The following is a 24,468-nucleotide window of genomic DNA, read 5'->3' as shown; positions in this document are numbered from 1 at the left end:
CTGTTCTTCATGGTATTTGATTATTGATTATAAGTGCTTGATATAATGCAACGCAAATCATATAATCTAAAATTAATCATTATATTAAAAAAATACTGGCCATTTGTTATTTGAAAAGCAAAACTAGTCTCATCCTCTGCTAAGCTGTGATGGTATTTAAATGATTAAAAGGGGTTAACTCCAGTCCATTGTTTATGAGGAGTTGAAACAGCTGCTGTTGTGTGACCATTTGTAGGTGAGCCACCCCATTCCACAGTCTGAAACAAGCTGGCTGTAAATCAACAACAGTCACACCAAACAAGTGAAATACAGAGATAATGCCTTTACCACTGTCTGCTAGCTGGGGGATGCTTAGACAGACAGTGGCCTATCATTGACCCAGACAATATGAGGTTGAACATAGCTTCCCATCCCCAGGGGAACTGATAACATGCCTTTCAAACTAACACCTTCATTTAGCTCACAAAGCATCAGTTGAAGACCACACAAAAGAAAAGAGGGGAAATAGGCAAAAAGTACACTAAGCAAAAATGTTTTTGATGCTTATCCAGAAAATATTTGGTTAACTATTGTCAGTTTAACAATTTTCTTCCATGCTGAAGGCCTCTGAGTGAAATTTTTAGCTGAATAAATCATTAAACAATTTCTGCGATTACATAGAATAAATTATATGTTGCATTGACACAATAAATGACACAGTGTCACTGGTGCAACACAGTTCTTTACATAAATCACTGCACAATAATGCCCAATAACTGTATTATGGATGACAAAAACCAAGTACATAAATATTTATTAGCAGACCTGCAGCGTGCCTCGGACCATAAAGGATGGCAGTTAGAGGGGTGGCCGTTTTGTAACGTCTCTGTCTGTGTGAATACAAAGCTCAGGCTGAAGGTTGGAATTAGTTCTGGTCAAAAGGTGAGAGGTCGCAAACAGACGGGTAGGGGGAAGGGGGCTCCCTACTTGTTTTCTCAAGGGAGTCTCCAAGTCACCATTTGTGGCAGCTCTTTACACATTGCTCTGTCCAGAGGGAAAAGAGGCAACAGAGCGGGATGAGACAGATGTTCAAATGGTTGAACCTCGCCTGGGTGCTCACTTTGATAACTAAACCGCAGATGGATGGATCAAGTGATTATCTTTGATATTGCTCTTGTACAAATGAAAATGCACCTGTTTGAGTCATGTACAAGCACATTCATTCAGTCTAAATAAAAGAACAGACTCCAATTAATCTCCATTAATAAATATACTGGATTAATAATAAAACTTACATATTTAATTATTCATGATGCCAGTTGAAAGGGCAACCAGATAAGAAATGTGTTTCAAAGGAGGAGAAAGTCTGAAAATTGCTAAACTGTGTTCATAAAGAAAACCAGCCATGACAAAGGACATGAGCTGCATTCAAGTTCAGAAAAGTGTATAATTTGCACTCTACAGTTCACTGAGCTAGCATGCCTGTAGCCCCTTGCACTCATTGCACATATCACAAAGCTGGTCTGCTCTGCCTAGATCGAAGGGTTTGTGGTCAGTAACTCCAGTGGACGATGGCGTGATTGCGATGCCCATTGCCAACTCTGTGGTCAAGTGCATCCATTTTGTGGTCCATTTGTTCAATTAATTCTCTGGAAGCGTAACAAGGACAGCACAGTCAACCCACCCTGCATTAGCTTCCAGTCACAACCTTTGTATGCTCACACTGTATGTAGAACACTGCAATTGTCCTTGGATCTTTTATATCCTCCTCGGTTTGAGTCTGCAGCATGCAAATATTTTAGGAGAGGAAGAAATTATAGCAGTTGTCAGGAAAGTCTATAATGCACAGGAGCACCTATTAAAGAGTCTGCAATGTATGACCCAATTTCCATGAATTCATGTGTCCAGTGGGTGCATTAGTTAAATTCAAGCGGTGATTCTTCATATGGAAACAACACAAGTGATACCAAATAGTACCCTGCGTGGTTGAGAAATGTTTAGTGCTAAAGTGTTAATTTGACTTATGGGGCATTAACCACATTTGGAAGCTCAAGCCAAGGCAGGGGTAACTTAAAGTGCAACAATTTTCAGTAAAGAAATTCCTACCTCCAGTTGTCTTTGATTAAAAAAATGCCAGAGTAAGAATCAATCAATAGGCTCAGTATATGTTTTTATTTTTCATTTTGTATTACTTTATTGCTCTACTAATAAGGATTTTAGCACAGACAGAAATCTTCAACGTCAGCCATGCGGGTTTTAATAGATGACTCACTGACCTGTCTCTTTCCCCAGGTCCAAGGCGCACATTGTCTATTGAAAGAGTAGTTTTTCCTGACATACTGCTCTACTTTGGTTCTGGTTAATGGGCAGCATTAACAGAGCTAAAGAATGCTGTCACGCAATGTTTTGTGGAATTGTTACTTACAATACTGAGGTAACTAGCATAACTTACCTGCATTGCCTAACATTATCATAATATTACTACTGTATAATAAATCACTATTAAACAAGTATGATTCTACTGCCCAGACAAAGTCTCAAAACTAAATTAGTTCAAATATATTTTTGAACATCTATTCTTTAAAGTCAATAGCAGGCAGAAGTGTTCAGTGGAATGACAGTTATGGTTACCAATGTGAGCTCAAGACCAAAAATAAAAGCTAATGGAGCTCAGTAAAATGTTATCCAACCACAGTAATGGAAAAGTAAAATGTAGGACATCCTCAGAGATGATCTTTAACAGTCTGTAGTGTGGTGTCAGGTGTGATCATTAACTAGAACACTTTAAACCTCTAGATAATACAATGCAGTCACATCAATACAACCCCACCCTGTCAAACTGGAAAGTGTAGGATGACAGTAGGGGATGCAGTTGTCTCCTAACAAAATGAGATCAAACATACTTTTGTCCTAAGGCACAACTGCTTCCTTGAAGCCTGAACTGACCTCAAAACTTGATCCATACCTACAAGCATGCAATTGCAATATCAATGTCTGAAGCTGTAAGTAAGTTAGGGACAGTTTTTTTTTTTTCAACAAAATACCAACATAGGGTGAAGAACAAAAATACAGAGGGTAAAAAGGGGAAAGCCATGCTTTAAAGGAACATCCCTCCGTCTCCAAAATCTAGGTCACCAAATAAGACAGTGTGTGTATGGCCCAAAGCCAGAACTGATTCCTCTGTTACCTTCACACATAAACACTACCTGATGCCAGCTGACGTAGGCTGCGAATACTGACACAAGCTGCTGAATTTTCAAATTTCTTCCTTTTAGGAGCATAACTCGGAAACACACAGCATGCATTTTTTTCCACTATGCGGTTTCTTGGTCAAATAACAGTCAAATAACAATCAAATGTAGTAGCGGTTTTTACTCACATTACATTAAGTCAAGTATATTTACATAATGGTGTTTCATTCAAATGACAAAGTTGAAAGTTATGTCATTTCTTAGCAAGAACAAAGAGAATATATGCTATTGATTTCTATATCTATCGGTCCATCCATATTGATAGATCTATCAGCACATCACTACGGATTCCTAAGTAGGTAGAAAGAAAGACACTGACCGACACAGAACTCTTTCCAATATTAAGTTCAGAAAAACCTCGAAAACTTGCAGTGAAAATACATCCTGTGAGTCATTAGCGACTGTCATTTAGATTTAAAAGGGAAGGCCCACATCCTTCGCCTTTGCCCCTGTTATGACTCTTGCTACAGCCCCATGCTGTCTCATTCACAGCATTGTTCAACAGTTTAACAAAACACTTCCTCTTCCCCTCCTCACGCCTCCCTGGCGGGCCCACTTACTCCAGAACACAAAAAAGTACATCTTGGCATAATGTCAAGCACATATACTCAAAGGGTACGTGACTATTTTTTATGTAACTGCAGCAGGTACATGCTGCACAAAATAATAATGGTGTGGAATTACTTCACATTTATGACTCTCCAGACCAGGACAATGTTGCCAAACTGGCGATCTAATCTACACTGCACTTCCTCTGCAAAGCAATTACTCGATTTCCCAACCTCTCCTGCTTAGCCTTTCCCCAGCCCAGTGAATGCTCGGGATGCCAATTATGTCATTCATTTGAAAGGCCAGCAGTCTTCAGCTGACACTCCCGCTCCTCCTCCGCCGCTCTGATCCCTGAGGAGACGCCAGCAATCTGGAGTCAGGAATCTAGAGTGGAACGTAGTCACTACACAGTAGAGGAGGGTTGGGCTGGAGAAGGGTGAGAAGGTAAAGTAAAAATCTGTGGAGGCATGAACCCACAATGGAAAGAAGAAGGAATGTAAGGAGGGGAGGGGAGAGATCTAAAGTCACAAATCTGTGGCATGTAGACAGTAGAGGAGGAGAAAGGGAGAGCAATATAGGAAAGCAAGGGGGGGGGGGGGCATTCATTTGGACTTGGGGATTTTGACAATGATGGCATTCTGACAATGGTGAAAGCACTGAGGGAGGAGTAGCAGGGATGGCGGAGAGAGATAAGAAGAGAAGACAGACGGGAGAAAAGGATGGATATGACGAGTGACTAAAACAGATTACAATAAAGTCAACTATTTTCAAAAAGACTATTAATTTATCTTGATCTTCAATTTATGGAACAGAACAGAGGCAGCATTTGTAATAGAAGTAACCATGACAAATACTGGATATAAAGCAGGGATTAAGCAATAAAAAAAATGAAGCAGGAGGGAAGAATCGAGTCACATTCAGCGAGAGACTGACTCACTAAATACACACTACACTTGGATACAGATAGTCGACGCTAATTTGTGACAATGGAAAGTCACTTGCGTGACTCATTAAATACACACAGCTGGAAGATCCTATAGCTGAACTTATTTTATCTGCAGGAGCTCACATTAATAAAAGCTGGTGATCATCTTCATCTGTACAGTTTCATTATTTCACTAAACTGTGTACAACTTACACAGATGGAGCTCAGAGGGGATTCCCTGTATTAATGTTTGACTAATAGCTTAATTTACAAGTATATACTGTAAATGTATGACAGTTCATGTACATTAAAAAAAAAAAAGGGTTTTGATTACTGTGGCATTTAAATAAAGAATAGCACTGTGATTATACTATATTAGTAGATACTAATTCACCTTTAAGTGCTACAAACCCCAACTTCTGTGTTATTCCACATAAATATGATGCATATCAGCACAGTGCAACCTAAAACCAAGATATACACTTATTTGCCTGTGTATAGTTCTTCTACTACAGATGTCAGATGCAATTTATTGTCTGTGAATGAATATTTTCCCCAACCAACACATAAAGCAGGAAAGATAGAGCCAAAGGAACATGATGATGAACACGATGAAGTGAAGTTTAGGGTGGGGATCGAGAGAGCCGTAAAAGAGGAGGGATGTAGTGATGGGAGTGGGGGGAGAGATGAATAAAACAGACAAAGAAGGTTTAAAAATATGACAGGAAAAAGTCAAGGAGGAAAAGTAGGAAGGGCAAAAAAAGAGGGGAAGCTTACACACAAATGTACATGCATGCAGACACGGCCATGTAATTTTACAGTTTAAAGAGGCAAACGTTAGGCCATTCAATAGTAGTCACATGAAGCTCAAATTAATTAAATTCTAACCCACATACTCTGAAATGGTCCACAGCTACAAATTAGGGTAGTGGGATGTCCCTTCAGTGACTAGTGTAACCACTTTGGTGACGTACCACAAAGACCACAAAAATATCCATGCAAGGAGAGTTTAGTCTTGCTTACATTAAAACAAAATGATGTAAAATGGAATACAAATTATTTAGCATATAATGGTAAAAAACTGTCCAACCGATAATGAACAAATGTAAGTAGTTACTGCTGTGTCTAATGACTGTATGTCGCTATTGAGCTTGCAACCTATTTACCATCTGCCACAGCCTCCGTCACTTAAAGAAGCATACTATAAATGATAACTGTAGATAGCACTGCACAATTCACATCAATACTCTATATATACAAACGATTGAGCCCAAGGCCCCAGAACAAGCTAAACTGCATGTGGATTAATGCCCGACAGAATGGTGAGAGATGCAGCTACCATGAAACACAGCATATGTACCATGCTCCCTATCAACCTGGGTTGCTTCTGAGAAAGATATATGAACATGAAATTTCTACAAACCAAAGAGGTAACACATACATTACACTGGCCTAATTTATGTTAGTTTGTTTAATTTCAGCTCAGTCTGTGAGACTATACTATATTTTGCTGCATTATACAGCCATGATAGGGTCTCTGCTAATGGAATAGCTTTACCCTTGACATGCACAAGCTGTAGCTAGGGAGCAAATACTCATCCTGGCTATTAATATAATATAATATAATATAATATAATCATCATCATCATCATCATTATCATTATTATTATTATTATTATTAACAACAACAACAACAATAATAATAATAATAATAATAATAATAACAACATATTTATTACTTTATGTTATACAGATAGGAAAAGAGAGGCTTTGGCTTGCATTAGGCCAACAAAGTTGTACAAAAATTAAAAAAATTCTAAATCAACATTAAATGGGTCATATTTTGCTAAACCCACTTTTATTAGTCTTTGGTGCATTTATTTGTGTATTTGGGGACCCTAACAGTTCATAAAGTTTGAATTTGAACCCTCCAGGTGCTGCAAAGCTATCTTTATATTCATTCCAGCAAAAATCGAATGGATCTCTACAATCCGTTTCAATTCCTTCTCAATTTGTTACATTTTATAGCTACTTACGACGGCCGTTCAATTAGTTCATGGCCTCACCCAGAACAGAACAACACAGACTGATAATTTATATTTTATTTTTCAACATAATCTCCATTTACAGCAATGCACTTGGTCCATCGATGTTCAAGCATCACTATCCCATCACGAAAGAATGTAACATCCTGTATTATAACAACCAGTATTTCTGGGTGAGGCCATGAACTTATTGAACAGCCCTCGTATGTCACGACATTTGCTCATATAAGGTCAAGACTACCAATGAACATTTCTCCGAGTACGCCATAATTATTTGTCAGCAGCAGCGGTCGTAGTCCATACTGAAAATATGTCCAAACTTCATTTAAAGGGCCAGCACTCACCACGACTTTTCTCATGTCATTACTCAAAAATAGGGTTGAAGATGGGCCTGTGGAGTTTAATTAATGAAGAATTCAGACCCAAGCATAGCATTTACAGTTTATGTAGACCACAGGGAAATGTTTTAAAATGCATAATCCCATTTAAAAAAGCAAAATATCACTCCTTTAAGCTAACCAGTTTGACTTCTGAGCTTTAGTCACCCCCTCAATCTTAGGCACTTTTACTTACTCTAGAATTGTGGTAATATTCTTCAATTTAACAGAGAAAACAAACTTAAAATCGTCCAAAAGGCACCACGTAAACTGACCACTCGTTTGCCTTTGACTTGAGGTTCAGACGGCTTTAAGTGCAAAAACATGGTCAACAGGTTATGTATATTAGGCAATGGAAGATCCATCTTCTCAGTCTTTTTTTAATGAGAATATCCTGCTGTTATAGTGTTTATGTAAAAGTGGGATGTGGGATGTTGTAGCACACCGGCGCCATTCGACCACTTGATCCTCATCTGCACAATAAAAAAAAAAAAAAAAAAAAAAAAAAACTTCATTACTAATGTCCCCCAACTGTCTCTCTCCCACACTGAAACTGGAAACACAGACTGTGTCAGTGTGCGTCAGTATGTGTTTGTGTGTCTACACAGTTAAAATGCTGAGTGGTCTACCAGACACACACACACACACACACACGCAGAGTTCTGGGCAGTCTAACCACAGAAACAGTAGCTGGAGAACACTGGGAGAGAGGGCAGTGAGATCCTTCAAGTCTGACCTGCCTTCCCTCTACTTGGTAAATACCCAACCACCAAGGATTTTTATTCACAGGCAAACACTTGTTAATATTTACAACTCTGTGCTGCCAGTGATGATAGATCTATGTGTCTTTTATGTCACATTTTTCATTTTCTGGTGTATTTATATCAACAAATTAGGGCTGAACAATGAATCAAAATACTATGAAAATCACATTATGGCCAAGTATGCAAAAATAGCCTGTGTCTGTCCTTCCAATTGGTCCATTCCAATTCATTGTGATCACTGTCTCTGTTTAACACAAATTTCCTGTTAAGCTGATAGAATACTATGATGTTGCCTGAAAAAAACAGCAGATCGTAGTTAGCCGCATGCATAAATACCACTACGGTAGCAGTGTGACCATTAGCTTAGCTTCTTTGTGTATAAATACGACTGCACAGAAAGCCAACATTGGGTTTAATTTTGAGGTTTAATTCTTGTACTCTGACATGTCATATCCTGAAATTCTGTACATTTTATCATCACCCAGTCTGCATACTTATAAGTCTGGGGACATCTCAAGGTTTGTAGGATCTGTTAAATCTGGGAAATATGATTTGTTAGCCAGGTAATCCATGTAACACCACAATGCTTCAAATATAATTGCCATATATTTTACTGTAGTTCTTTGAATTTGTATGGAACAGGGGTTCCCAAAGTGGTGGTCGCAACCGGAGTTGATTTTCAGAAACCTCTTGAAGTGATCCCTGAAGTAATTACAAAAGATAACAGAGCATTATTGTTGCACTACCAATTTGAAAGGAGGACATTTGATGTATGACTTTCAAAAAACAAAGGAAGAGCTTTTACACTGAAAGAGCAGAGGTTTCAACACTAGTACATGAACAATAACTTATCAGCGACAAACAGGTAGGCCTACAGGTTTGACTAATTGTGTCACATTAATAAAAATAAGCATAAAAAGGCCGATAAACATTGAAAAACAGACACATTAACCAAAATAAACATTAACACAACACCCCCCTTGAACCCTTACACATAAAATAGAATACAATGAGTAAAATGTCCAGTACCCACAATGTAATGTGTAGGGTTGTAACGATGCCATGGTGTTACGATTAATCGCGATTTTAAATGTCACGGTTAATTAATTGTTAAGGCTGCCAAAAACGTCTCATTAAGTACAGTAGATTAAGAGCAGAACCAAAGACATGCCAATAAGCTCTTCCTGCATGGAACGAAAGCATCGTTACACAACCACTACATTCAACATTCCACGAATAAAAATGACAAAGAAAGAACAAGCTGACCGTTTGTCTCAGGGCACGGACGTATTTCTGATTTGTCTTGACCGTAAATATATTTTCAATGCGGGCTCACTTTCATTTCCATAGAGTTTGCGTTTGCTACTGTCATCTATGCAGCTTCAGGCTACCATTGCACAACACATTCACAACAATCTGGCTGCATAGCTTTTGTAGTGTAAGGCCATTCTTCTCCAGCAGTTCAGACTGTCATACAAGCTTTGGGAGGGTTAACTTGTGAACTGATACAGTAAACGCGCTCTTTTTGATCACAAGGCAAACTGCATAAAATAATGTGATGCGCCTGTAGAGCAGGGCTGATTTTAGGGGGGGAGGCAAGAGGGGGCAATGCCCCTAAAACAAACATCCAGCCCCCTCAAATGAAAGTTAGCAAAGTTTCAGGAGACTGGAAAAAGGTAAATGAGCTTCACAACAGTGGGAGACATAGAGGAATTAGTAACGCGTTAAGTTTCACTTTCACTTTTCAAAGGGACATACTGTTATTTGGTCTGCGTGTACGCATTGTGAGGTACGTGTGGCATGGACCGCGCCCCCACGTACAAACCCCCCGCAAAACAACTGTAGTGATCATGAAACTGCGATTATTTCTCTGACAATAATAATACTACCAAAATCTCAAATCAATAGACTACATCTCTAGCAATGTGGAAAATATGCCACAGTATCATTGTGCGAGTCCTGTGCACACATTTTTTTTATGTTTCAGTCACTTTCAGGGACAGTGAGGGTTGCCAGTCTTTGGCACTGTTATTTTGGGGGTAATGAGTTTTAAAGCTTAGAATCCCCTGATTTAGAACAAGCATTAACTAACTTCTGTGTGCAGATAGTGGTTATTTGAGGACATGCAAACAGCCAACTATGTGTTCCCTGAGACACATTTTAATAAATATATTTACTAGAACTAATGTTTTTCTTGTACTGGGCATTCCTAGAAAAACTTCATTTGCACCTTGGGCCACATTACATTTCCTACTGTACTGTGATGAGGAACAGGGACAGGAAGAGTGTGTGTGTGTGTGTGTGTGTGTGTGTGTGTGTGTGTGTGTGTGTGTGTGTGTGCGTGTGCATGTGCGTGTCACAATTTGAGAACAGATAAAGAAAAAAATACAGCAAACTGGAGCCACACCGGCAGAGCTGTCTGTCAGCTGTCTGGAGTAGATCCGGGGGTGAGTGAGGGAGGAAGGAAGAGAGAGAAATGACAGCGAGATGAGGGACATCCTGTTCAAGCAGAAAAGAGTAAAATCATGAAGAGAAAAATCCAGGATACATGATGAGTTGCTGCAGTGGGGAGGTACTGTTCAGGGAGAGAAGGTGAAAGTGATAGGCAGAATGGAATATAGTAAAAAAAAAAAAAAAAACAACTTAGACTAAAAAAACATCTATAAACCAATTACTTGCTTTACCATGTTTCAAATAAAGTTTTTATAACTCAGGTTTTTGCCTTCCCTGATAATTCTCAGAGGTTGCCAAAGTGCACCAGCAATAACAAAAGAAAAAGGTGAGACTTCTCCTCCATAGTCTGCAGAAAAATCCTCCTGAAGCACTTGGAAAGTTTAATGTATTCTGCATATTGAAGCCCACCTCCTCTACAGTTCAGATGCTGTTATGCAATACTGAGGTGTTCAGTCTTTCCATTTTCCTGCTGAGAAGAATGATGATGCCACAAAGTTCAAAAGTAATACAAAAAGCAGATATGATTGACTGAAACAACGGAGACTAAGAAAAAACTCTTAACAGTTATCTAAAAAAGCCAACGGTATTGTCTGTAATGTGGTGCAGAGAACATAAACCTACTTTAACATAAAAAATATTTTACAGACACTTTTTACTTATTTGGTTGACACAAGTTGTAAGCGCAGAACACTTACGATGAGTTATGAGAAAAGTAACTACCTCTGAGATTTCATTACTGAGTCACAACGTCCTCATATATGAACTTCTTCATAAATACAGTGATAAAACACACAGACAGTTCCTGGAAAAACCAAGACAGCATACATTTGTCATTCTTAATAGTGCTGTTTCTGAACTAATCATTAGTCTGATCAGATATCAAGCAGCATCCATCTTTAGTTAATAGAGGTTTGACAAGATGCACACAGCTAATGTTTCTCCAGATTACTGTTCCTTTTTTCTTCTTTATTGTGGCTGTGTTAAATATGCTAAAAATATTGACCTTAAAATAAATGTATTAACGAAACAACACGGTATAATTCAGCACAAGAATCCAGGGGGTCCCCCACACTAGAAATATGAGCTCAGAGGAGAAACTGACTCCTTGTTCACTTTTCATTTGCATCATAGTTTTACATCCCCATGTGTCAGTTATCAGTAATGTCAAACTCCAAAACAAAGACATAAACCATGGACAACCTGAAAATGAGAGGGGCAAAGGGTGGTCATTAGTAAATCCTTGTCATCAGGTGCTGTACCAATAAAATATCTTGTGATACAATAAACATCCAGGTATTGCAAAAGAAGAACAAAAAAATACTGGAAAAAGTGATACTCATAGTGACCAAACAAGTCTCAGCTATTTTCTTTACTGCTGTTAGTAATAGTGCTTTCAACAGCGTTGAACTGAAAACCAACAAACCATCATGAAGCTCAGACATGTGTCAAACACTTGCTGTTATCCAGAGGTTTGAGGCAAAACCACCTTACATCACAGGGATAACTAACCAGACTGCCATCCCTGTAACTGCAAAGCTGCTGAACAAAATTCCATTAATAATAGTCAGCAAAATAATGAATAATAATAGCAACTAGACAATCAGAGATTGAAACCATCCTACTTAAATCATTTTCATATGGATTATTTTCAAAAAGGATTGAGATATCATATAGATCTGCCTTTTGTCAGATTTTCAAGTCAAAATGTGCTGCAGTGTTGCCACATTGCAATTCCATCACAGGGGGAATGAGAACCAGAGCAGTTAACTAAGTGTCATGGCAGGATTGGTTTCAGCTACTCAGTTTTAACAATCACAGCGAATTGGATTTTGTTGGATATTACAATATGTTCCAACTAAGAACAGCCTCCTCTCACTGACCATCCACATTCCCCAATGATTACTGTAGTCTGACAAGTGTGTCACACTCCGACACTTGGTAGTAAAGTAATCCAGATGAAGAGGTCTTAACTTCAGATTATACAGAAAGAGGATCAGACTGCCAGTGTAAACATTCAGTTTCTGAAAGACTTGCATCGAATAGTTCAGTTGAAGAGGTGAATCCTCCTGAGAATCGTTCAAGTCTGGCTACAAATTAAATGAAATGTGCCACATAATTTTCCCTGGACAAATACAGCTGGGTCAGATCAAGCAGTGACACATTTCCTGTTCAATAAGCTCTGTGTTAAAAACTAAATAACTTATTTCCATGTTTAATACATGTATGAATAGGTCTCCATAAGTTCTTTCACATGACACATGTTACAATTTACAGAAACAAAATGTTGGGGTAAAAATACTTAAATTACTGCTAAGTGACACAGGGACTCAAAATTGACTTCTTTTTTTTTCCACTCTACGCAAATGTACAAAGCATGCTGTTCCCATAAGAAATTGATACTAAATGAAACACAGGGCTTTAGCTATGATGTTAAAGTACAATTGTGATCAATATTGGCTAAAAATGTTTAAATGGTAAGTTGTTATGAACAAAAATATCTTGTGACACGGGGACAGCAGTTTGTCACTTTGCTGAAACTAAAATACTACAAATATGCTAATAAACATTTATTTAACAAACATATTACAACTGAAGTAATAGCCAATAGCAGAGCACATTTTACAAAAAACTTGATTGCACATAACCTTTCTACATTATTTTACTGTTGAATAATTAGTTCCTACAGATTCACAAACTTAAAATATCACTTATACAAGCAAGAAAAAAACATTCTTATTAAAGTTAATAGTGCATTTACATATGTTAGTCCTTTTTTGACAATGACGTTCACTTTTGCTTGATCTGGCCCTGCTGTAACAGCTGCTTCATGGGGTGAATACAAATGTTTCCATATGATGACAAATGCCAGTGAGACTACAGAGTGTGTGTGTGTGCGTGTGTGTGTCTGTGTGTTCATATGACATATTGTGCACAAGTACAGCAGACTAAACAGACCTGGAGGAAGTTTGGATGTAGTGCTCTGAACTGCACAGCAAAACTGTACCACGACACAAAAACCCCGAGGTTACGTCAAGCAACCATGTAGAAACACAAAGTGTCACACTTGTGTACAAGTACTAGCCTACATCTCATCTGACAGGGACTAATCCATAGTATAGCACTGAACAAGCTGGTTTAGCATCTTTATGCTACACTCCCACTTTTGCCTCTGGTCATAGCCATTAAAATGTTTCCTGGTAGTCTCATTTTGGAATTAAACTACCTATGTAGCCTTCCTAAACTAAAAAAAAAAAAAACACATTATTATACCATTCCCTGAAATAGAAACATGCATTTTTGCAAACATTTGGACCATGCCATTGCAAAATTTTAACTTGTTTTTATTATTTTACCATTTACTTATTTCTGAACATATATCTAAATTAAGCCCACATTTTCCTAAACATTTGTGACACTACAATATCCTCATTAATTACCTCAACTAGACTGCAAAATTGTTTCTCATTATATTATAACAATGACAATAAACTTCTATTCTATTATATTGCCATCTAAGTGAACCCTGCAGAGCTTTGTAATTAATGAAAAATGTTTTCACACTGTAGCATAACTTATCTGTCTCAATCAGACTCAGTGCACATCTGAGTGCAGAAGCCGGTCAAGCAGCTCATTGTGTAATTCTTCACTGTCTGAAGTCGCTGTTTCATCAGTCAAGATTTTTTTCAGCAGTAACGAATGACACAAACCTTGCAAGTTTAATGTTTGGTTTTAGTCTGTTTTAAGTGTTGTTAATGACAACATATTTATGACCCCACTGAAGAGCTAATTATATGCTAAATAAAGATCAATCATGATCTAAATGGACTCTATGCACAGTCCCACTACTTCCTGAACTTCAGGTGGGTCCTTTATTTCCTGTCTTTCATTATTGGGCACACTGATTAATCCAAGTGTGCCTAATTAATCAGTAGTCACAACAAGAAGTAACAGACACACCTGAATTAATCAGTGTGTCCAGTAATGAAAGACAGGAAATAAAGGACCCACCTGAAGTTCAGGAAGTTGTGCGGCTGTGCATAGAGTCCATTGTGAGACTGCCAAGATCTAACTTCAGTATTGACAAATTCTGTATGGCGGAAACGTATGCACATTTACAAACTTCCTCCCCTCTAATCTCTACTACTGCAAGTTCAGAAACCTGTGACAGACAGGCTCAAAAAACAAGGAGCCAGGTCCTAGAGGAATTGTCTGATCCCAGAAAGAATAAAGCCAGAGGTAAGCAGTATGGAAAATGCATGTACACTTGAAGACATTGCAGATGTATGCTGTAACAGCACAAGTATTAGGCTAAACATCTGACTTCCAACGGCAATGTACTGAAAAACAAAGTGACCTATAGAGACTAGGGATGTAACAATTACCGGTATAATGATAAACTGTTGTAAAATTCCAGATGGTTAGTATTACCATTTCAAATTCTAATTATCATTAAAACTTTGTTTAATTACCACACATTGAAAAACTCAAGGTGATACTGGTTATTTCCTGGAGAAGCAGCAGCACTCCAAGCGCATGTGCAGTGTGCAATGTTTGGCCTCTGAAAACATGGTGGAAGGCATGTCCATAGACAGTGCTCCAGAGACTTGTCCTCCCACTAAAAGGACAAAGTTGGAAATCTGGACTCATTTTGGATTTTTAAAAGATGCTAAGGGAAAACTAATTGAAGATGACCTGTCTGCAGAAAATGCAGGAAAAAAGCCTCCGCGAAGGGGGGCAACACTTCAAATTTGATGAGCCATCTCCATGACCACCACCCCCCAACTATACAAAAGTATTCTTGGTTCTTATCTACAATTTGCACCACGTGCAGCTCCCTCTTTAGACTATAAGGTGCCATCTTTAATGCACATTTGTATGTTTGATGTTTACATGTTAATAGTTTAATGTTTCTGCCAACAGAAAGTACATTGTGTGTGTTATTTTATTTGCCATTTTTTTTTGTTTCTAAATAAAATTTGGTTAAATTATTTCAGTGTGTGTATAAGTGCTTTTTGAACATTTTGAGCACATCTAAACAATATGTGATAAAAATGACAACTATTATAACTTTGGTCACAATAACCGTGAAATGAAATTTTCATATCGTTACATCTCTAATAGAGGTGGTATACTGTTCAACGTAATGGCAGAGAGGTATGCAAGATATACAAGGTATAACAACAGGTTTAGTTATCAGAGGCTTGTGAGCACATGGCTCATTCCTCCTGCGATGAGTTTTCAATATTACGTTTGCAGGTCACCTAGCCTACTTTTACCTCACCTGAAGCCCTTTGTCTTATTTTGTGGAACTGCACCAGCTAATAATCATCAAAACAGCTAATATTTAAAGGGTGGACATTTTTTTTAAAAAGGCTTAAAAACTATCATTTCCCTTTATTTTTGCAATAACATGGTTGCATTTTGAGAAAATTTTAAAACAAAACCCCAGAATCATGGTGGCTATTTCTGCAGACATTAGCTGATTATGGTCACCATTGCTGGTTAAAACACCACTCCCTGCTCTGGTATTACTTGTTACTAAATTAGAAAATTAAGCTAGTGGCAGGGATACATAAACCAGAGAGTAACACAACTAACACGTCACTGTGTGACTCACATCCATTGTGTACTGATGAATCATTCACTAGCCTCTAGTCCACATTTCAACTGTCAAAACTCTTTATTGTTTAAAAAAAACAGAGTTGAAATCTAACAGCTTAGACGCAACATAACAAATTACAACAGCCATACATCCACAGTCCAACTCTCCACAGCAGCTCACAATCTGCTGATTAAACCTGACTATCACTACACAATCAGCTCTCAATCACATCACATGGAGCAGCCAGCAAAACTGGAAAATATATGAACATTTCCAGCTTAAATGATTTCAGGTGAGGATGAAAAAAATCTACCATTTTGAGGACACAAAAATGGAGCACAAATTAGCCAACACATGTATTTTCCAAGAGCTGACATTGAATGCTTCAACAGAGGTCCTTGTTTGCCTGAAAAGATTCTCTGCACCAGTACTAATGCTGGATCTTCTATGAGGGCTGGATCTTTATCTTAATCACCAGCTTCCTGGCTTTTCTACCCATTTAAGACACACACACACACATCACAGCTCGAATTTCCCAAATTGTTAGGATGAGGGGGTATACAAATACACACAACAGATGACAGTGGATGAAAAGTGTTTGTGTGGGTTCCCTTGCTTGTCTGAGTGTCAAGCACTCACACAGAACAGGAAGAATCCTGAGATGATTTTTCCCGTCGTTCCCTGCTGCTGCGTGCCAACTGGAGGCTAATGGAGGAAATGGATCACGTAGACAGGCTCCCTCCCTCACAGCAAAGGCACTGACAGCATACTGCAGACCAGGAGCCATATTTGAAAGGGGATGCGAGATGGACTCATCCTCTGGTATGTCTCATGTCATTTACAAGAGAACGCATTCAGTGCAGCAAATTCAGGACACAAACTTTTACAAATAATTTAGCACCTGAAATTTAAGATTGCTTTTTTCAGCAAACTTGGCAGCCAGCTTTGTGTGGAAACATGACATGCTACCTACCACTACACTCACACTACATTCTCTTTTTAAAATGAATTTAAGCATCAAACAGCAGCCGTCCCAGATAAATGCTGTGACACGAGGGGAAGCTTTAAAAAGGTAAGTACCAATAAGCTGTGATTAGAACGCAGTGTAAGCGGACTAAACTGGGGATGAATCTGAATAAGCCCCCCTTCACAAATTCCAATCTACTGTCATGATGAGAGGACACCAGTGAAGGTGGCTATTAAAAAAAAAACAAAAAAAACTCAAGAATAAAGCCAGCCACATTCCACAATCACAGCCAGAAAAAACCCTAAGTTCAGGACAGAGTCAGATCAAGTAAGCAGTAGTAAAGTGCAGACATGAGGCTGAAAAAGCAAAAAGAAACATATAGGAAAAGCCACTGCATGGGTAACTTGTCCCAGCTGCAGACAGAAATGTTATTGATGAACACTTTGAGATTAGCCATAGTCAGAGTTGTGTTTCCACAATAATTTGCACAATATAAAGGTGGCTTGTTAGAGACTCCAACACAACACTACACCACTGCAGGTGGGCTATTACATATTATATTACTGTATGTTACACAACTAAAGCTCACTATTTTTATCTATTCACAAAGACAAAACATGAGGGGGGTTTTTCAAGAAATGACAACTCTTAGTTTCATTTCAATTACGTCAATCGCTACAGTGACATATATCTTGGTTATGTGGTATGGTTATGTGACTCCAAGTTGACAAAAAATGTTTCCATCGCAATTTGCTGCTTTATTCACCCATGTCAAATGACACTTTATATGCATACTTCATGAACTTTTCAATATTTGACAGGTTTTCTTGCGTTGCCATTTGATGCTTTTAGTTCACAATTTCAAAAAGCTAGTTAATGGAAACATGGAAAGACCTACAGTACTATCCATCCATTCTAGGTATGTATCCATTTAATAAGAAATGTTGTGTTTTTGGTACCAAATGCCTGCCAGGTAGAAAAAATGAATAGTATTGTAAAAAGTCCCCAGCCAGCATGAAAACTTCCGAGACTGTCCCCAAAGTAGACTCGTAGTGGTCAGTGTGTCTTTTCTAAAATAGTCTCCTCAATTTGCAGCACTGAAGACATAAAGATAAAACCTGAACTTACAAGAAAAAAAACATAAGTAAAGCATAAAAATAGTTTTGAATCCCCAAACATCTTTAAATGCAAGCTTTTGCTTAAGCCAACCCCCTTCTCTCTGACAGAGAAAAAACAAACAGACTATGAGAGAGACCACAGAGCAGACAGGGTAAAACTGGCTGCAGCTGGTATGCAATGTTAGGTCTAAATGCACACGGTCTCAGACACATAAATCAAGTGTGGCCACAACTAAACACACATGTAAAGTTTGCAATGAATGCACAACCATAAATGTAGACTTAGAATCAGTGATCCTGGTGTGTGAGTAGAAGTTTTTGAGCTCCAATGCCTTATGAACCCTTATTGAATCCCTCTCCTCAAAAACACTGTCGTCCTTATCCTTTCTATCTGGTGAAGGACAGACAGAAAGGATGTGTCTATGATCAGGAAAGACTCACATTTCCTCTCTGAGATTTTACATTCCTAGGATTCCTTCTGAAGACCACTGCAGCCCATTTAAAACCATTCCCCATATGCTGAGGAGAAAGGAAAAAAAAGTCCCAATGCAGGCGAGCTGAGGAGAATCAGCTAGGTCTCAGAAATCTGAGAGTATATTTCATTACAATATTGATGTATGTCTCTGAATTAATTACACAGTTTTTCTATGTAAATTAACTTCTGCTTGCATGTTGCAGACTGTGCTACAAGAAGCCGTTTGACTACACAATGCTGCCTGATGGAGCACCTGTCATTTTATTATAGAGTATTAATCACATGTTGGAAAACACTATTGACTCTTACAAAAATCATAGAATACAGATAATAACTGAATAATATCACATCAGAGTGGTGAAATATTGTAATCTGTTTCCTCTTTGCATATAGTCGACTATACATATCAACAGATTTGTCAATTAATGCAACTACCAAATGCAGAGAATGGGGATAAAAGGTTGAAAAATGGTTACTACATAAAGTATTTTAAAAATGTAAAAATGCCATCATCCTTTAAGACCACAGTTAATGATTGTCGTGTTAATAAAAAAAAAAAAAAAAATTCAAATAAAGAGATGTATTGTATTGACAAACATATAATTGATCATTTTTATTCTGCTTGGTGATCCACCATTCTCTATAAATGATCATAGATGAAGGTATTAATAAAGATAGTAAAACTGATAATACTACAATGACACTGCCGTTTCTTTATGGTCGATAATAAGCAAAACAAACCCAAAAAAGCGGAGTACGTCCTTTTTTAATTCAAAAAATGTCATAGTTACATGACTCTAGCTATAGGACAAAGTCCCTCTAATAAACGTTTTCGTGTATTTTAATTAGAGACACCAAAAGGGGGTACAAAAAGAGAAATCTACCACACTGAAAGATGACAGAGGCAGGTATACACTAGCACAGATTCATCGACACTTACATGAACATTTTTTGGGGATATACCTACTGGAGACGATGCTAAAACGAACCAGAGCTGACCTCGGGCAGGTCTCCCACACTACATTAACAATGATGTTATCAAAGCTAACGTTGGAGCAAGGCTACTCTACAGCACACTAGACGAGGAGTCAACAAAGAATTAAAGCTAAGGCATAACGAAAAACTTCAGGAAGCCTTAAAAAGGTCAACGTCGTATACGAAAGCTTCATTAGTATTCAGCTGTACAAACACACAGCGTTGGTTAGCTTGGTTAGCTAGCAGGCTAACTTGCTAACGCTTCCAAGCGGCGCAGGAGGGGGTTTAAATTCGCTTACCTGTCAACCGCAGCTTTACTGGGCCATTTCTCCTAACTCCTTGGTTAGACATTCCCTTTCGTATTCCAGCTTGATGAAAATTCACAAAAAGTGTCTAATTCATGTGTGGCCGCCTGAGTTCTTTAAAATGGTATCTCCCAAAACAATCCTGCTGCTGTTAGCTTCGGGTTAGCTCGTAGTATCACCATAGCAAATCACGCTGACTGTTTGCAACGAAATGGTGTCATGATCACATCGCCGGAATACCGCTCCGTCGTGAGCCGCGTGTTAATAAAATAATGACAATGTCCACATGCCTAAAATGCTCTTCCACCAGGAGCCACGGATAATGATAATATCAAGTAATCGGTTTGCCCTCCATCCGGACAGACATCCACTGTGTCCGTGCTGCTTTACACTGAAGTTGGTCGTGATACTGTATAGACTGGGGGCTACCGCAGACAGGCAGCAGGCACACAAAATAAAATAGAACATCCGGTGTGTCTTCAAAATAAAAGCACTGAACATACAGCGAAAAGGAAAGCTGAATTTTTTTTGGGGGGTGGGGGGTGGGGGGCGGGGGGGTTCTCACAGTTATATGTATGCCATGCATTTTTGTCCACTGTAGGGGAAAACAGTTTGACAGTTTTACTTATTAAAAAAAAAAAAAAAAAAAAAAAAAAAAAAAAAACACTGTCCACCACAAAGGGAATTCCATTAAAAAAAAAAAATCTGAAAAAACATTTGCATTATGCTGTTTCCAATCAAGACAGTTATTTAATGTAAAGAATGCAAGGCAAGGCAAATTTATTTGTATAGCACCATTCCAATGGGGGAATTCAAAGTGTTTTACAAAGGCATAAAAAAACACATAAAATCACATAGGACAATAGCTGATTAAAACATTGAACAGAAAGAAAGTGCAGAAAAGATGCCCCACTCTGGCGGAAACCACCGCCCCTGAGGTAAAACCCAATCCGTTGTTCCCCCAGCACAAATTGTGCAGCCCTGGCAGCTGCCTGTTTGCATCTTTAAACCTGGTATATCACACACTTTTTAACCTGAAAGAAATAAATCAAAATAAGACTAAGAGAGAGTTAAAACAAAAGCTCAAAACAGTCTTGATTAAAATTAAGAATTTAATGTTAAATCAATCAAAAGAGTTAAAATTGTGAGAGTCACTGCAGGTATTAGAACTGAAAAAAAAATACACTAATTAAAGGCAGCTGTAAACAAATGAGTCTATAACTTTGATTTAAAAGAACTGAGTTTCAGCAGACCTGCAGTTTTCTGGTAGTTTGTTCCAGATGTGTGGAGCATAAAAACTAAAGGTTCTTCTCCCTGTTTGGTTCTGATTCTGGGGACAGAGAGCAAACCTGTGCCAGAGGACCTGAGGTCCCTGATGTATTTGGGCCCTGAACCATTCAGAGCTTTATAAACTAACAACAGTATTTTAAAGTCTATCTGCTGAGAAAGTAAATCACATTGTCACAATCATTTCATGAGAAGGAAAAAATAAATAAAAAAATGTGTAAATGGTGATAGATCACTTAGGAAAATGTAGATGTAGATAGATAAAAATACATTTGGATGTCACCACAAAAAATAATCATAGATTTTATATAAAGAATTATCGTCATTATTAGAATTATTTATTAGACAAGTTACAGTTTAATTTTGAAGATAAAATTGTATTTCCTGTCCTTATTCTCAGAAACTTGATCATGGGATTTGACAGTCTAGTTCTTTAATTCTGTTAGTGTGCTTCTAATTTAAACCCACACAATATCCAATAAGATTTAAAAAAGCATAATCATGTAGGTGTAGGAGGGTAAACACTGAGACTTATCACAATCTTTAAATCTTAAATAGCAAGTCTTCAAACATGAGATCATGTAAAGGCAAAACTGGCCTATACCTATGTCACCAACAGCTGTATAAAAATCTTATAATTTTATAATTACCTCCCAAAGACACAAATGAGCCCCATTAAATTAGAAAGATCTTCTTGAATGTACAATACAGAAAGCCTCTACTAAGGGCAGTCTCCCAACCTGGTCAGGTACAATATTTGGCTTTTACGATCAGAAATGATCAGTTAATAGATTTTTTAAGTAAACTGCCTTACAGTACATGTCATTCATAGAATTGTTGACAATGTACCTAAGACACAACTGGCCTGTTAACACCATGCAGACTCCCAACAACTACAGAATCAGCACAGCGTCATCTAGTGGTGACATGGATCTCCATCTACTCCACAGCCCCTCATTCATGCCTATGCACGCATCCACGCATATGTTCTGCCTCCAAATATGACACAGTTAAAAAAAAAAAGTTTCAGAAAAATTTATCTTAAAATTTTTAAACTAATACAGCTGATTTGATAGTAATATACAAGGATGACATGCTAAAAAATAAAAAATAAAACAAATTTTAAAATGTGAAAAAATATGGACATGGTACAAATTCTTTTTGTTACAAAGGCTAAAGCGTTAAAACTAGTTTGTTGTTGGTTGTCAGGGATCTGGAAGGCATAGATGTCTGTAGTGGCCTCAGGAATCACACACTCTTCTTGACCCTGAAAGACAAGAAGGAAAAACACATTAGAGGATTAATCAAGTTTTAGCATGTGTTTGGAATACATTCATGGACTTGAATTATCAAAACTGTACAGTGTTGTTGCAAGGTGAATCACATTAGAGGCCACAAAGGTAATAAAATATTTGAATTTGAAAGTTTATTGTCAGCGATTCAAGAGCAAAAAGCAAATAATCAGTCAACGTCTACAATAGCTTCAAAAGTGTAAGTATTCTATCTGGACAGAACACTACTGTAAGATGCACCGCACACCATAATAACTGTTTTTCAACAGTATGCAGAAAAGCAAGAGGAACAATCACACAGGTAGCTTTCACCATCCTACTGGCAGTGATTTGATCTGTGAATGACTCATATCTGTCAACGTTATCTTACTGCCTCTGCCAGCTTAAATTCTTTGCATGTTAATATGCATTGATTTTTGAATGGAGCGGTTAGAAATATCAGAACTGTCCAACTCAGCAACAATTACAATTATTCTTCACAAGTCAATTGAAAAAATATTGTTATATAAAAACAGTCAAAAGAGGATTAACACAATTCACTTTATTATCCAGAGTTTAGGATCTTAGGGTTATCAAAAGAGCGCAGTTGCTTAAATCAGTTTGTGTTCTTCTAAAAATCCATCTAAATGTTTTCAACACTGGCCCCATCTGTTTTCATGTAAGCCAGTCACTGAATAACTCACATCTCTGGGAACTGGACCGATATATTATCAAATTTTGCACAACGTTTCGTGAGGCTAACCTGCCTGGGTTCCATACCGGCGATGTTTACCTCTCCATGTGGCAAAAAGCTACATAAAATCTATAAATCATCTTATCTGATTTTAGAGTAGTTTCCAATTCAAGTCAATTCTGTTATATCCTCCTGAGACCCAGGAAAGTGCAAGTTTTGGCTTTTTTACATTAAATAATTGCCTTTATTGGAAATGCACAACGCAACAGTTTTTTTCAGATGCATTTTTAAAATTTTTGTGGAATGTCTTCTGCAGTGGACAGTGTTTTGTTTTTTTTCTTTCTTCTTTCAATAAAGCTGTGAAACTCTTGTCCCCTACAGAGGACAAAAATGCATTGCTGGGTCTCAGGAGGAGATAAAAGAAGCCAAGGACGGTTTCTGTTTCATTTTGGCATTCTCACCTGTCTGAGTATGTCCACCAGGATGGGAAACAAGCATGCATTGATACCCTCCTGGATGTGTCTGGCCTTGCCAGAAGTGATGTTGGATGCTGTCCAGGCTGCTTCTCTTTGGATGTTGGGGTTTGGGTGGTGGGAGAGGGTGAGGGTGAGGGAATAAGGCCAGAGCACCTGCATTCAACACACACTGGATCTGCTGATGTGTCCTGGTTACAGTGTTACCCAAAGACCACAGGCTCAGAATCAGAGAGGTAAAACAAGAGAGATGATTGTTATGACGATATTGTAATTAATGATGTCTAGCAGCAATTGAATAATATTCACAGCATGCTGAAAATAGAACTTTATGGTAAAACTGAATGAATTCTGTTGATATTGAAAAAGAATGAAAATGGAAAAATTCAGGAAGACTAACCAGACTGATATCTTGAGTTCAGAGACACATGTTGTACACATCATAGATTACATTCACTCCTTATCATATTCAAGGGCAAAGTTTTGAATAATGTAGAACACAGGTGTCAAACATGCGGCCCGGGGGCCAAATCTGGTCCCCCAAAGGCTCCATTCCAGCCCGTGGGATGAAAGTGCAAAAATGAACCTGAACAGTCAAGGTTGTCACAATCGTTTTGGTTCAGGTTCCACATACAGACCAATGTGATCTACAGTAAAAACAACAACACAATAACCCATAATTAATGAGAACTACAAATTATCTTTGTGAAAATTATGTGGAAAAAATTTAAGTGAAAAAAAAAAAAAACATTACACTGAAAATATTTACATTTACAAAACTATTCTTGCACAATAAAATGCAAATAAACACATAAATAAAAACAAAGATGAACAACCCGAAATGTTCAATTTTAACAATATTCTGCCTGTTACTAAATGTTTTGTGCATTTATGGATCCACTGTGATCTGTAGTTGTGATGATAATAATAAGAGATGTAATATTGTAGAAATTGTTC

General features: G+C 37.9%; 1 protein-coding gene across 2 annotated transcripts in view; it reads right to left on the bottom strand.

Annotated features, from left to right (window-relative positions):
• The window catches only part of LOC115426077 (E3 ubiquitin-protein ligase SMURF2-like), a 63,355-nt gene extending 43,132 nt beyond the window's left edge, over window positions 1-20,223 (bottom strand). For both annotated transcript variants that reach the window (XM_030144026.1, XM_030144034.1), the window contains exon 1: window positions 19,781-20,223. In XM_030144026.1, the coding sequence (XP_029999886.1) occupies window positions 19,781-19,832 (52 nt within the window). In that variant the 5' untranslated portion in view covers window positions 19,833-20,223. The remainder of the gene's footprint in view (window positions 1-19,780) is intronic.
• Window positions 20,224-24,468: the final 4,245 nt, after the last annotated feature.

The sequence above is a fragment of the Sphaeramia orbicularis genome, chromosome 1, assembly GCF_902148855.1.
Source record: "Sphaeramia orbicularis chromosome 1, fSphaOr1.1, whole genome shotgun sequence".
In the NCBI taxonomy this organism is placed as follows: Eukaryota; Metazoa; Chordata; class Actinopteri; order Kurtiformes; family Apogonidae; genus Sphaeramia; species Sphaeramia orbicularis.
The sequence above is the reverse complement of the archived record's forward strand: the minus strand, read 5'-3'. Positions and strand labels throughout refer to the sequence as shown.